Source organism: Zingiber officinale, chromosome 1B (genome assembly GCF_018446385.1).
Source record: "Zingiber officinale cultivar Zhangliang chromosome 1B, Zo_v1.1, whole genome shotgun sequence".
Taxonomy (NCBI): domain Eukaryota; kingdom Viridiplantae; phylum Streptophyta; class Magnoliopsida; order Zingiberales; family Zingiberaceae; genus Zingiber; species Zingiber officinale.
Window position 1 is genome coordinate 21,587,164 of NC_055986.1, and position 14,591 is coordinate 21,601,754.

Below are 14,591 nucleotides of genomic sequence, written 5' to 3' on the forward strand. Positions count from 1 at the left end.
AAAGAACAAATTTAATATTTATATATTAGGGATCGATCAAACAACTAAAAAGGCACTCACTGCTCTAGACATTTTTATTAAAAAAACTCTTTCATAGAATTTGTATTTATGAACTCGGACTTGTTAGCCTAAGAATTATATAACAACTTAACCAAACATTCATAGATGCCAACTAACTCAAACTTTTTATTTTCTCTGAATTTCCTGTGTTTTTTAAGCAATAATGATGGCACATAAAAGCAGAGACACTGTACTATCAGATTCTTCTTGGGCTTCGTTCACCCATTCACCTTCCTTTTCTCTCTCCCGTGCCCTTCTCCTAAATCTTGCCCTAACCTTATCCCTTTTGACGCTCCTACGATCCGCCGCCGCCGCCGCCGCCGCCGCCGCGCTACTGTGGAAGGATCGGGAGCTCTGTCTTGGACGGATTTAAGACGGCTGCCGACTGGAGCTTCGCTGCGATGGAAGAAGAAAGGCGTGAGCTTTCGAGGTAATTTGTTCCCTCGCCTACGGATCTTTCCAATGACGACGTCCTCGACGGCTTCCGCTCTCATTCTCGCCATCGTCCTTCTGCTTTTCGCCCCCTTGTCGCCTGGGAACTGCGCATCGACTGGCGAAGGTAACGCTCTCTTCTTCTCTTTCGGTGGGTCGGGGAAAAATCGGAGCTTCGCCACGGAGTTTGCCCTCTATGGCGATGCTGAGATGAATAGCTCGGAGGTGAGGGTGACGCGTGCGGCGAACGAGAGCTCCGGGCTTATGATTTACTGGAAACCAGTCAGATTCTTCGGCACCAAGCCCGGGTTCTCTTCTTCCTTCTCGTTCTCTGTTTCGCCCGGCAATGGCGGAGGCCTAGCTTTCTTTTTATCTCCGGTCAGCGTTCCCTTGGAACCGGCGACTGGCGACTGGTCTAGGTTATCGACCAGTGTCGTTGCAGTGAAGTTTGTGACGGCAGCAAGCCTCGTCGAAGTCGATGTTGGCGGAGAACTTTTGACAAAAAGCAGAAATCTTTCCGACGATGGTTTGCTTCTCGTCCTCAGCAGAGGAGAAAAATTGCATTCTTGGATTGATTACGACGGAGAATCGAAGAGAATAGAGGTCAGGCTTTGCCAGGATAAGGATCCGAAGGAAGCAGCCCCTTCGATCTCTCACTCTATCGATTTGTCTTACATGTTGTGGAGGGAGGCGTCCTGGGTGGGTTTATCTTCCTGGAGTGGCAATTCTAGTCATGGCAGTAGCATATACTCGTGGAATTTTACAGAGAAGCATGGAGCTCCATACCTGATGCATTCCGAACCCCTGGATCCCAATTCGTTCGTGGTGCGATCGAAAGGGGGAAGTCGAACGAGAGCTTACCCGTGGGGAGTTTTCGTGGCGATGCTGGTTGCCGCTGCTTGCGGCGCAATTCTGACATTCTTCACCATGATTGTCTGGTATGCGCTCGTCTCACGCCGTCCGGTGGCTCCTGTAGAATACCCTGCGCACGCAGCGGGAGTTGCATATGGAAAGATCGAATCAGTCGGAGACAAGGTCCTCGAGAATTGCAAGAAATAGGAAACTTTGAAGAACAGAGCCTCGCTTCGAATTTGTACGCTTTGCTTGCTCACTCCCTTGTACTTTGTAATTTCAGGACTCGATGGAAACTGTAGCTTTTGAAGCAAACTTCTCCAAATGCTATAATTTCCATCAAGATATGGAACTGTTTCAACTCGATTATGCTTTTTTCTCTGTAATTGAACTCCAAACTGTGTTATGTTAGGTCATCGTTTCTTTCTTTCTTTTTCCTTTTTAGTAGGCAGCGGATTGATTTTGGTGGATTAGCTTGAGCATTGCGCCTAACGTTGTAATTCAATCCTTTTCGATTGTTGAAATAAATACTCCTTTTGGTTGATCGTGAGAAATACTTTACCAATTTTGGAAACAAATATTCATTTTTTCTAGTAAAATTTATCTCATTTTTAAAAATATTCTCTAGTTTTTAAAAATGAGGGAGGCATTTTTCATTCCTCACATACAAATTCCATGATCAGCGGAACAAACGAAATCTAAAAAATTATATCGGAAAATATATATTCACGCAAAATTAGAAAAAAAAATAATCTTAACTACATTAAAGTAGTGCTAAAATCAATCTTAAAATTAACAAGACAAGAATCCAGCATGAAAAGGAGTCTTTTCAAATCCATACCAAGTATGACAGGTATTAATCCTCCCATTCAATGATCATTAACAAGCAAGAGCAATTTAAGGGCATGCTATTTACACTTTCCTTGTAAATCCCTCCAATTCCAATCCAATGGCTGCGCACCGAACTCAGAATTTGTCCTCTTCTTTAATTCATCGCAGTCAACAACGAGCCGAGCACAATAATAGGAGAGGAAACGTTACCGGAGAAGCAGCTCCGCAGCCGTCCGATCGATTCAGATCGACGGCCACCTACAATCGCCCAACCAATAAATATTTGTAATTATTATAATCGTAAAGGCAGTCAGGCAGTCAGGCAGTCAGTCACCTCCCCTGGTTTCTCCCCCATCTTCCTCCTCCTCCTCCTCCTCCTCATTCTTAGCCTAAATCGTTAGTCTCTCCATCTTCTCCAGTGAGCCATGGAAGCTGGGAAGAGCACTGTCGATCTCAACCTCTGTTATACTCTTCAGCAGCCACCTCCGTTTGTCATCCCAAATGCTGCGTTTTTTGGTGCAATGGGTGCCGGTGTTGTTCTCCCTGAAGGAATTTTGCTCGATGATTCCCGATTCTTCGGGGATTTTGTTGCAGATACGAAGGTGGTCGTCAAGAGCGAGGACGATGGTTACTGTGAAAAGAGCAAGCCTGCGAGAAATAACTCATCTGGTTCCTATAATGGCACTGCGTCTGCTGCCACAGCAAACGTGATCGTTAAAGGCCAATGGACAGCTGAGGAAGACAGGTATATATATTTAATCGTAGATTATCTGCTTCATTCTTCTGCTTGCGTGTGTGCATGCATGCGTGATGCCCTGTTTTATTTGCATGCAGAATGTTAGTTCGATTGGTGAAGCAACATGGCGTGAGGAAATGGTCTCATATTGCTAAGAACTTGGTCGGAAGGATCGGAAAGCAGTGCCGAGAAAGATGGCACAATCATCTACGACCAGACATCAAGGTGATCCTCTCATCTTTATCTGACTTGGCTTCTTCCAAATTGATCTGTTGATTGTGGATATTATATATATACACACATTTCAGAAGGATACATGGACAGAGGAGGAGGAGAGGCAACTGGTGCAAGCCCACATGAGGTACGGCAACCGGTGGGCCGAGATCGCGAAGCACATCCCGGGCCGATCAGAAAACTCCATCAAGAACCACTGGAACGCCACCAGACGCCGGCTGAACGCCAGGCGAAGGAGAAAAGCATCATCAAAAAGCACCGTCAAGGACGGCACCGGCGCCGCCGCAGCCGGCGGCAGCGCTCCTCCTCCCTCCAGCGTCCTGCAAGACTACATCCGTACCAAATACTCGAATCACTCACAATTACTGCTGCATGATTCATCCACAAGCATCAAGGATCAGGAGGCATCCGTATTCCCTAATGTTTTCCAACACGATCCATTGATATTTGACGACGAGTTGATCCAATGCATGCTGATGCCTGATCTTCCCGCTTCACCTGGAGCAGCGGCGGCGGCGGCGGCATTTTACCCAATTATGGAAGACACCGATCTTCCTCTAAATGGAGCTGCAGCGACTGACATGAACTATATCGATATGGATGGCTCCAAGAGTAGAGATTTGGATCTGGTAGAGATGCTGACGCTGCAATTCTCTTCTTCTCAGAGTAGCAGCAGCACTGCGTTACTGAGCGCCACAAATCATAATTGCTTTGAGGGATGGTGCCGTGGGTCGAGTAGCACTGTTTAATTAATTAGTTAAATAATTAGTGGATCTAATTATATATATTAGTGGTTAATTAAATTAGAACGAGGGCCGGGAAGAATTACAAGTGTGGTATGCATGTAGTTGTGTCTTGATTACGTGTTGGAAAGAGGACGAAAACAGTTGGAGGGTATGCTCGTCGTTTAGCTTGTAATTGAAACATATATTATATATAGAGATATATGTTTTGTTTGGTCTTCCGCGCCAGAATTGTGATCGCTAGCTGAGATTAAACGTGAACTGCTGCTGCTCGTGAGAAGCCTGAGTATGTATGTGATGGCATCTTATGGCATTTATTAATTGAAGATAAATAGAGATTGAATAATCATGGAGGAATAGGAATGAGAGAGTTAGAGAAGACTCACCTTACAAACGTAACTCATAATGCTTATTTGTCTGATTGGGAATAAAATTATATTTAAATTATGGTGAGAGCTAATTCCATAAATTAAATAATACAAAGAAGCATTTACATATTTAATTGTTTTTTAATGTCCAATTAGAATTTTATTAATTAAAAAATTCTTAATGAAATTTTGCTTGTATGATATATTCAATAGGTTTTTAAATAATAGAAAATAAATTATTACTTTTAAAAAAACGTAATAGATTTATCAAAAATAATAAAATAATCATTATTTTAAAAGTAAATTATTAAAGTTATAAAATATACGATGAATAAAAAATATTAAAAGATCTGCATCATTTTAATAGAAATATCTACCATCCTTAAACTACTCAGGATTCCATGAACTGTTGATGGAAGCATTTTTGTAAATAGCGAAAAACATGCATAATCTCAAATGGTACTAAAAGGTAGTTGAAGCAATAGGGAATGGCGCTAATATTAATAGAACACTCAAATTAACTTAACTATAAATACAAATTATTTTTGACGAGACTTAATTTGCACTAAATAAAGGCCTATCCAAGTTTGAATATTATTTTTTTTTATACTTGTGCAGTGAAAAGGCGTTAAGTTACATCTAGATACCTACAAATCAATCCTCAACTATAAAGTATTTATAGAATTTTTTTTCTCCAAACAAGATCCACAACTATGAATGTTAGACTTCTAGAATATCATCACGCCGCTGCGACGGAAGGGAATGGGACTAATACCGAGGCTATAGAACACTTACACTTACTCAACTATAAATACAAATTATCTTCATCAGGGCATAATTTGAGATAGACAAAGGATTGCCTAAGTTCTAATACTACTATTTTTATTTTGTGCCCCGAGGTTACAATGCAACGGAAGGACACTAGTTATCACCTAATTACAATGCATTTATTAAAAAAAAAAATTGTTCTAAATGGAACGTACAATCATCGAATACTAGATCTCTAAGCCACCCATCACGAACACTTATCTTGACGGTCAGTAGTGTAGTGGAAGGGGAAGGAGCTAATACCCTGGTGATAGAACACTTAAAATTAACTCAACTTATAAATACAAATTATCTTCAGCGGGGCTTAATTTGAGCTGCACAAAGGGCTGCCCAAGTTTGAAAACTAATGTTTTTATTTTGTGCCTCGAGGACTGCAATACAATGGAGGGGGCAGGGCATCAAATTATCATCTAGATATCCACAATTCGATCCCTAACTACAACACATCTATAAAAAATTTTCCTTCAAATAGAGCACACAGTCACATAATACTAAGCTTATAGACCGTCTGTAACGAACACTTTCCGATTTATCATAACCGATGAAAAACTCATAAGAACAGACCAATTACCCCAAGCACGATGTTATATTCAACTTTTTTTTTTCAGACTACTGTTTTGTATTCCTGCAACTTGTCTCAAACTGAGCTCAACCTTTTAATAACAAGCTGTCTTACGTTTAAGCGTAGAGAGCATCCATATGGCTTTCGCATAATTGACGACCAATTTGACAATTGAACAAATATCAAGCATCTGAGAAGAACAAGGCTGTTCGGTCGCAGATTGTAAAGAAAGATAAAACAAGGATTCACTGCTTGGACAGCTTGCCGGATAATATCATTCCACTGTAAGGAAATCATTTCATACATAACAGGTAATTTTTCTTACCTAAGAACAGGACTTTAAACTCTGGATAAATCCGTGGTTGTCATCACAAACCATGTGCTTTTGATTTCAATACTGAAATTAGCCACTATGCACAGCCTACTGAGACAAAATTCGCAATTAAAGTGCTCTTTCCATCAACTCACAGGTATATAAATGTGCACCACTTAGTGATCAAGGAAGTAACTTTTCAAAGGTAATGGCCAAGTCACATCCCTCCAGTACTTCGTAGACATATGTTCAGTTCCCATATGGATCAACTCAGAGGGAGCTAAGTGGGTGAGATCCCTCAGGCTATAAGAACTGGTACCATATCATCATCGTCCAAACATTTTTGCACTAGGTAACAAGAAACTTGCATCGAAACCACCAGTGGAGCATCTTGTGAAAGCCTGTTGAACAAAAGATGTTGAACTACAGCACCTAAAAGCAAAAGGTGGCTGAAATGCAATAGCCTACTCAGTTACGTATTTTGTGCTGTGCTGGCAGCAAGTCAGTTTTCTTTCTTAGCTGTATCCTGAGAGTTGAAATTCCCCTTTAAGAAGCCATTCTCATTTCCAAGCAAATTCTTATTGATTTCAGCTCCCATGCCACCAGTAAGAGGTCCAATAAATGATACATAATCTCCTATATTTTCACCAAACAGAAAGAAAAGGAACACAGAAAACGGTTAGGAGTTCTCTGAAATAATAGAATGCAGTAACGAGCAATAAAGAATTTAATGGCTGCATGTATTTCAACCATATAAGGTAGTAGCTAATTAGTACTTGCAACCAATGAAATCGTATATTAGAATCTATTGGTTCTACAAATACAGGACAAGTGATTAGTACTTAGTAATTCTAAATTTCTGACAACGTTTTCAATGATAATGATGTGTGCAAGTAGCTGTATATTTTGCAGGCAAATGGATGTAGTACTAGAAATAAACAGTGAAATGCTGCAAGTAAATCTGGTCATTTTCACTATTTTATTTCAGTCACCTAACCAAAACTGTCACTTGTTTGTAAAGGCCTCTTGCCACAGATTTGCTTTCAAGTACAATCTCTGCAACCAAAACTGATCTTAAAACATAATTATCTCTGCAACTCAGATAATTGAGGCTGACTGAAATTTACTACAAGCCATGAAAACTCATAAAAACCTACATGGTTCTACTCGAGGATGAGAATCCTGCCTCCTCACCCCAGTAAATGCACATATCTTTGGAAACTGTGGCGAGCATACTCATAAGCGCATGTCTAAGGACTTGTACCGTGACACAGGCATAGAAGTTGCAAAACTATTAGTTAAGAGATCAATGGGAATGACTCAGTCCTAACTTATTTCATTTTGAATCAACTTGTAATCCATGAAGCCTAATAATGTGAGTGATATTAGTCTATATCTTAGTGATGATCTTTATCCTTTACTTCTAAATGTTACAGGTGGAATAGATCTTTTGTAACTGTTGAATCTAAACTAAATACCATGCCAATCCAAGTATAAATTAATCCCTTCAGTTAGATTTGTCTGCTTACATTCACACAAACCCCGAGTTGGAATAAACACAACATCAAGTTGATGGTCGAAGTACAACAAATCCTTTTAGTTTGAATACTCAATATAATTGCGAAGTAAGATCTGCTCTAAATAGTGGTCATATGTGGTAGACATCGATTAATTGCACCCAACACAACATCTAAAAAATTAACAAGTAGTGAAACCAAATAGTTGCGACATAGAGAAGAGGAAGACCGAAACTCCCTAATATATTTCATATATGTAGAAGAGATTCTTACTGGCCAGATTACGAAGTGCATTCTCAGCAGCTTGTGATTGAGCATCTTTCAGTGTCCTTCCCATCCCCATACCAATTCTTTCACTACTAAATAAAACCTACAACAAACATCACAACTCAAAATAACATATAAAGATTACATTATGCATCCTACTTGACTAAAATAGCCAAAGTGAACTAACTAAAAAACAATCTAATTAAGGAAAAAAGGACATCCGTTATAAGCTCAAATAAAAATTGACAAGAAAAAAATGGGTGTTCTATTATAGCCACAAGCTTCACAAGCCTGCATGCATAAACAATGCTTCATCAATCGACAATAAGCTCTTTCCAACAGATAAAGAATAAAAAAAAAAAGTGGAACAAAATGATTGCACTGAGTTTTACTTCATCCCTGTAAAGTGATGATAAGTGATTTTGATGTTTACTGATGCAATGTCTTGAACCAAAACTAGTAGATAATATAGAATAGAAATAGTAATACCTCAACAGAATGAGGCAACTCCTTTGTATTTCCATTGGTAAACTTGAACTCAATCTATTCACAAGTGCAGCATGATAATTATCATAAAAGCCAAAATGTTCTATAGATCATAAAGTGAAATAACTACCTTTGAGTCACATCTTCTACCAATCTCTTGCAGTACAGAAACAAAAACTGATGACGCAAGTGAGATTGGCTGTCTTACTTCCACATTCAATTTTTTGTTGTTTGCAGAAGTGATATTTACTGGCATCTCATCATCTTTATCAGAAGCAAAACAAGTGGAACAAAAAGAATACACCATAACTCAGAGTGATAGATATATTGTAATAAAATTCATATAGCTTTACAATTCAATGCAAACTTATAAAGATAATTAATTATTCATCCATCCAATATATTCAGATTGGCGCAAATTTCTTAAACTAAAGGTGCTCTTCATGCATGCTAATAAACATGCATCATCCTTGAACAAGGACCATGGAAATACTTTTGAAGGAGAGAATTTCTTCAATGTCATATATTTTAGCATTCAAAAAAAACGAGGAAATAGAAAAGAGTAAACAAAGTAATTATGGGAGTAAAACATGAAGTCTTGAAGTTCAGGCAACAACAAGAATGTTAAAGCAGTCGAACAGTAAAGTTATGCTACTATGAAAAAGTATCTGCTAATCTAGAGAACTCTATATTTTCAACTTGAACAAACAGTGAGCACATTTGGTTCGCATGATAAGCATAGCAACTCCTCCCAAATTTTGTAAGACAGAATTTGAGCGTTGCGCACGGGGCATCGCTCAGGAGATCACTCCTCTCTATATATATATATAATCCAAAATCAGATCTTAAACAGGGATATTGTTTGATTTTTCAAGACCTTAATCATCTTCCCTTTTACACTTTTCCTTGGATCATTGTTTAGTGATGTCTTGTGTCTCAACCATTATAAGCACATAAATGAAAGCAAACTGTAGCAAATTAACAGAACAAATAATCTCTGCTGTGAAATCTCATTTGCTCTTGGTTTCCATGATAAATATTGAAAAAAAGAAATACAACTAGATGAGCATTCATTTACAAACAAGAAAACCAAAACCTAGAGAAGTTACCTGTAGAAGAGTGATTCAATTGAGCTTGATGTTTTGCTTGTTGTTCATCAACCAGATATGCCTGCATCAGAAAATTTTGTACTTGAATATCTTGCATAATTTTTCCTAATTATGAATGTTATAATGGGGAATGGAAATATTGGCTTTAAAAATTTGGGAGGGGAGTTTATTTATGAAAGTAGATTAAATCTCACTTCATATCTTAACTCTTACACTTGCTCGATTGTAATTGCATAGCTCATCTTTTACATTGAATCATTGTTAAAATTCTTTTGGACACAATCAAGCTCATCAGAATTGACTCTTTGTAAAAGTTTGTAATCTGATAGCTAATGGATTGCTAAGCTCAGTGTAACCAAAGAGCAACTTAGGTTAGTCCCTAATATTTTGAAGAAAATGGAAGTGGTATTCCTTGACTAAGACCTAAAACTCAAATGGTAATTGTTTAACCAATGGCGATTGATGTATAAAGAAATAAAACAGAATGGTGAACACTATTATTCAAACTACATTACCTTGTACATGGTTCAAAGTAGCTTCAGCCTATTCACACTTTGGGGCTTCAGTCCATTTATTTATCATCAGTTGTAGCTTCCACCAAGTGCATCGAGTGAAGCTTCAACTTATTTGCCTCTATTGGGGAACCAGCCCATTATTGTAGTGCTTTAACTCATTATCAGATGATACGCTCATATGGTTGATAGTCTTGGGCCTCTTGGCTATAAGATTCACTTGATTTAAGTAGATAAATACTGATAGACTTATCTGAGGAATCTAAGTACATACACATTTATTGTTGACCCACTGTGCACACCTGTGCTCAATCCTATTGTTGCCCTTTTCACCACCATTTCCAGATTGGTTACCAATTTGGCCATGCTTTTTATGCTATTTCTGATTGTAGGTTAAGGTATGTTATTAGGTTGTTTGGGCTAAAATTTCTTTAGTTCATGTGGCATTTGATGTGACAATGTCAAATTGTCCTATGTCAACCAAAATGCTTATATAGAACTTTAATAAGTGGAAATATAAAGGCAGAGAGAGAACTACTTAACTATAATTGATGGTCATTTTCATTAATGTAGCATGCATCGATGACATCAGACAATACAGAGAGAAAATTTTAGCATAGAATGAAATTTCATGGATTAAACAGTTAAAGCACTTAAGAGGATTACAGATCAACACAAGATATATTAAAAATGCAATCAATGTCCAACAAATCAGACTGGAATCAACACAAAGTTATACATGCTAGTATATGACTTGCATGTATATTCATGCAAAAACGTGCATAGATTTGAACATAAAACTTCATAGATAAATTGTATACCCTAACTGGCACACAAATGAAGCCTGAGCATTATGAAATTGGACGTCACAAAACTGACAACCATCTAAAAGGAAGAATATGGTAAAGCAAAAAAAGTTAGAGAATAAATAAGGTACCAGTTGATTGAATCTATGTTCTGTTTCAGAACCAATTGTTCCCTCAACTATAGGAGCTTCTCTATTGTTGTTTTGTAAATTATTACAATCCTGAGAATCCATCCAACAAACAGCATCAGATATGCAAAATTCTCAATCTATTACTGCAAAATACAGAAAACCTAGAAACAGGTACCTCAGCGATTAAGTAGTAGCTCACATCAGGAGCACCAGGTAACTCAACTATCTCATTCTCATAATTCAGTTCAAATACCTTCTGTAGTAAATTCTCATCGAATTCTCTGCCATCAGCAAAAAAAACACAAGGTTAAATAGTTCCAGAACCTGAAATAGGCCTCCTATGGTTTGTGTAACAGATAAAAGAGAGATAATTCATCATGTCCACTTACTTGAAAAAGCCACCTCGAACATTACATGCAACATTTCTTGCAACACATAATACCGGAACAGCATTGGCCATCTGAAGAGAATTTTGGGGTAAATATGTGATTTTCTTCATGTTTAGGAAACAATTGTGCATTAAGTTTAACAAATCAGATAAGGAACGTTCTGCTGTGAGTTTAGCAACCAAGGTAGATATATGTAAAGACCTCTGCTTGAGGAGCATAATACGGAGTATATGCAGGGACAACATGAACGTGAGGCTGGTCTTTGTCATCCCAAACCTGCAATCGGTCATCAATCACCATAGCCATTCGAGGATGGCACACATTATCCTGGAAAACATGTTGCAATGATTTCCTCAAACCTAGCAAGTATAAACAAATGGGAGATTTATTTGAATAAGGACAAATAAGTTGGAAATAACATACTCAAATTGCATATAAAACCACAGAATTTACATGGGAAAATTAGCATCAGTATTTGAATATTGAGCCAAATTTCTATTGTGGAATAAATTTTAAACTGAGACTCTAAACTTTAGTAACATTAAATTCTAAGAACTATTTTAGGCTTTGAATAATTAGATTAAAGAAAAAGTTTGCATGAAAGAAAATTCATCAAAAAGCATCTTGTAGTAAAAGAATTATATAGCTCGTTCAATGAAAATAGTAAAATATAGTATGAGTTTGACAAAGTAAAATGGCAACTATGTTCATGTATGTTATCATCAAAAAAGAGCAACCTAGTGGACGAAGCTCCCGCCAATGTGGGCTCCCGGGGAAGGCTCTATCGTACACAACCTTACCCAATATTGCACGAGGTTGTTTCCGTGACTCGAACCCGTGACCACCAAGTCATCGCATAAGAATTAAGCATTAGTATCTATAACTGTAAGGAGATTCTTGCCTGATTTTACACATACTATGCGATCCATAAGTTGTTTCGAACTGATCAAATGAGAATCTGGATCAAGAAGCCTCCAAATCTCCAGAGCATAGTCTCTTTCAGCCATTGTGCAGACAAAAACTTCAAATCTTCGTCGCCCTTTAGCAGTTAGGTAGCTCCTTAGATCCTCCCATGCAGGCCTTAGCCTTACAAAAACACTAGTATCATGGTTCTGTAGAAGCATTTCATCAGTTATGAATAACAAAATGGATGCATTCCTTCTAGATAATTACAATGCTAGTCTACATTCTAAGAATGTGAAGAAAAAAATGCACGTGTAGAAATCAAATTACATTTGTCAGTAATGAGCACACCATGTGAATAAAGAAAACAAGATAATCAAGCCTAGAGGGAAATTACATCTTAAGTCCCCTTAATAGCATAGACAAATACTAAACAAATTTTGACTTGGCATTGATATTTCACAACTCAAAAGGTAAACAATTCTCCCTGATGTCTGACAATCAACATACATGATCAGAGTACAAGAAGAATGTTAAACATCCACAATCAATGAAATTGTTTTAGGGAAAATTTATTGTAGTGAGAAAAGAAAAGAGCTTAAAAACATTGTAAGAATGGTTATTATCCACCATTAATGAGGTTGGTATTCTAAGTGGTTAAGATCTGCAACTTCCAGGGAACAAGGTACGCTAATATTGTTTTATTGTTAAGAAAAGTTTGATAAATTATCATGAAACACTCAACAAGCTACTAGCAAAATAACCCACATAATAAGATACAAGTAAATGCATAGAAGTAAACCTCGGGATTGATCCGAGTCAAGACGATGTTCCTTTCTTTCATTCTGATGACAGGCCGAGTAATTCTCTCCTGGACACCAGGAATTGGTGGAACTTCCTCGTTCTGAGCAGTAATTGACCTCCCATTGTCAGTAACAGTATCCATCTCTATATACTGCTTCAAGAAATCTTTGTCCTCAACATATCGCTTCAATTCAGCTGACATTCCTGAAATCCTAATAGGATCTTTCTCACCATCTATCTTTCGAGAGAGGGCCTCAATTCTGTCATCAAATGATCTCATGGTGTTGGCAACTATGAGCGTCTCATCTAGATCAAAAACAATGGCAAGGCACCGCAAGTTGAGCATGCCCAAACAAGATGCATATAGCCCGGCCTGAACCGAACAGCACCAAAAGCAAGATACCTTCTCCACCTTGCTCGGCATTGCCACCAGATGCAGCTCTTCATTACCCGTGACCATGACGGCACTCTGCAAAAGCAGGCAATGGGAGTTAAATAACACGAATAGAACCAAAACAAATGATAGGCTCGATTATGCATAAACAAAAACGACGAGTGAGGAGGGTAAACACACACACACACCCTGAATTCGTTAAAGCATGAGAGGTAGAGGCGACGAAGTGGGTGTTCAGCGACCGACTTGGCTTGGACCTTGCAGCGGACGGCGAAAGGGTTGATGCTTTGGAGGACGGAGAGGGGAGGGCAACGCTCGCTGGGAGGCGAGAGGTGATCTATGCGTATCTCGTTGCCACTGAGGAAGGGCAAGGGTTGGGCATTACCGCCGCTAGTGTTGGTCGTCGGAAAAGCTTCCGCGTCTCCAAGGAAAACATCTCCGTGGTACACCTTGCAGCTAATCCCTGCCCGACGACTTGTCATCGCGTCGACGACAAACACACAACGAGCAGCAGGCAGACGGATATGGAATGGTACGAGAACGCGTTCTCGATGAGGGCGATGCCCCGTAGGCGTATGATGAAATGAGAGAGAGGGAATAAACTAGGGTTTGTTCGCGCCGGTGTTCCCTAAGGCCTGCCGACCCGAAGCAACGTGGTTTTCAAGTCTTCGATCGATCGATCGATTTGGGTCGATGGGAACGACGTTTCAGTCGCCCGTGGAAGCAAACGTTGCTACGATGGTGAAAGTTGCTCCGTTGTATAAGATTTCTACACTAGCCCTTGCGTTCTATCTGTACCGGTGGTGCACTGCACACGTGGTTGTGGGGTTATAAATATTATAGAATTTGTTAATACGTTTCTTGCGTTTGTTCAAAATTTATTTTTTAAATGAGAACGGTTTCAGGATATTTATTCATAATATTTCACATTATTTTTTTTTACTATATTTTAGTTTTAAAAAATTAGAAAACTAAACTTGTAATGGCACGTCAGAAATTAAATGAGCGCTGTAAATGAATGCCATTTTATAAAAATCATCAATACTTCATAATATTTTAGACAAAAACAAATAAAAAAAAGCTAAGGCATCTCATTTTAATTGGTTTTTCTTAAAAGAGTACCTCATCCCCTTGTAAAATGATAAGTCCTCTAACATACTATATGCTTCTAACACGCATACTCCTATCTATATTTCCATCTAAATCATATCATTATAATAACTATAATTTTATAGCTACTATATATATCGATGACAATTTTCTTTAAATCTGATGAAAAATCTGATATATGACATAAATAGAGAATGTCATTAA

At 38.4% G+C, this 14,591-nt stretch overlaps 2 protein-coding genes across 4 annotated transcripts; one reads left to right on the forward strand and one right to left on the reverse strand.

Annotated features, from left to right (window-relative positions):
* Positions 1-2,600: 2,600 nt before the first annotated feature.
* On the forward strand, positions 2,601-3,894 carry LOC122032580 (transcription factor MYB119-like). Its single transcript, XM_042591918.1, has 3 exons — positions 2,601-2,920; positions 3,010-3,136; positions 3,220-3,894. The coding sequence occupies exons 1-3, from the start codon at positions 2,601-2,603 to the stop codon at positions 3,892-3,894; spliced, it is 1,122 nt and encodes a 373-aa protein (XP_042447852.1).
* A 1,985-nt stretch (positions 3,895-5,879) lies between these two features.
* LOC122052500 (RNA polymerase II C-terminal domain phosphatase-like 2) lies at positions 5,880-14,061 on the reverse strand. Of its 3 annotated transcripts, none has more exons than XM_042614064.1 (13): positions 13,466-14,061; positions 12,882-13,352; positions 12,078-12,288; positions 11,378-11,535; positions 11,177-11,247; positions 10,963-11,068; positions 10,788-10,877; positions 9,339-9,399; positions 8,360-8,493; positions 8,233-8,286; positions 7,750-7,846; positions 6,436-6,595; positions 5,880-6,360 (listed from the first exon to the last, which is right to left on the reverse strand). In XM_042614064.1, exons 1-12 carry the CDS (start codon positions 13,757-13,759, stop codon positions 6,462-6,464), a joined length of 1,881 nt encoding a protein of 626 aa, XP_042469998.1. In that variant the 5' UTR covers positions 13,760-14,061; the 3' UTR covers positions 5,880-6,360; positions 6,436-6,461. The 3 variants fall into 3 exon arrangements, with proteins under 3 accessions (XP_042469998.1, XP_042469989.1, XP_042469984.1); XM_042614055.1 differs by having other exon boundaries at positions 6,428-6,595; XM_042614050.1 differs by having other exon boundaries at positions 5,880-6,595.
* Between the last annotated feature and the right edge of the window lie 530 nt (positions 14,062-14,591).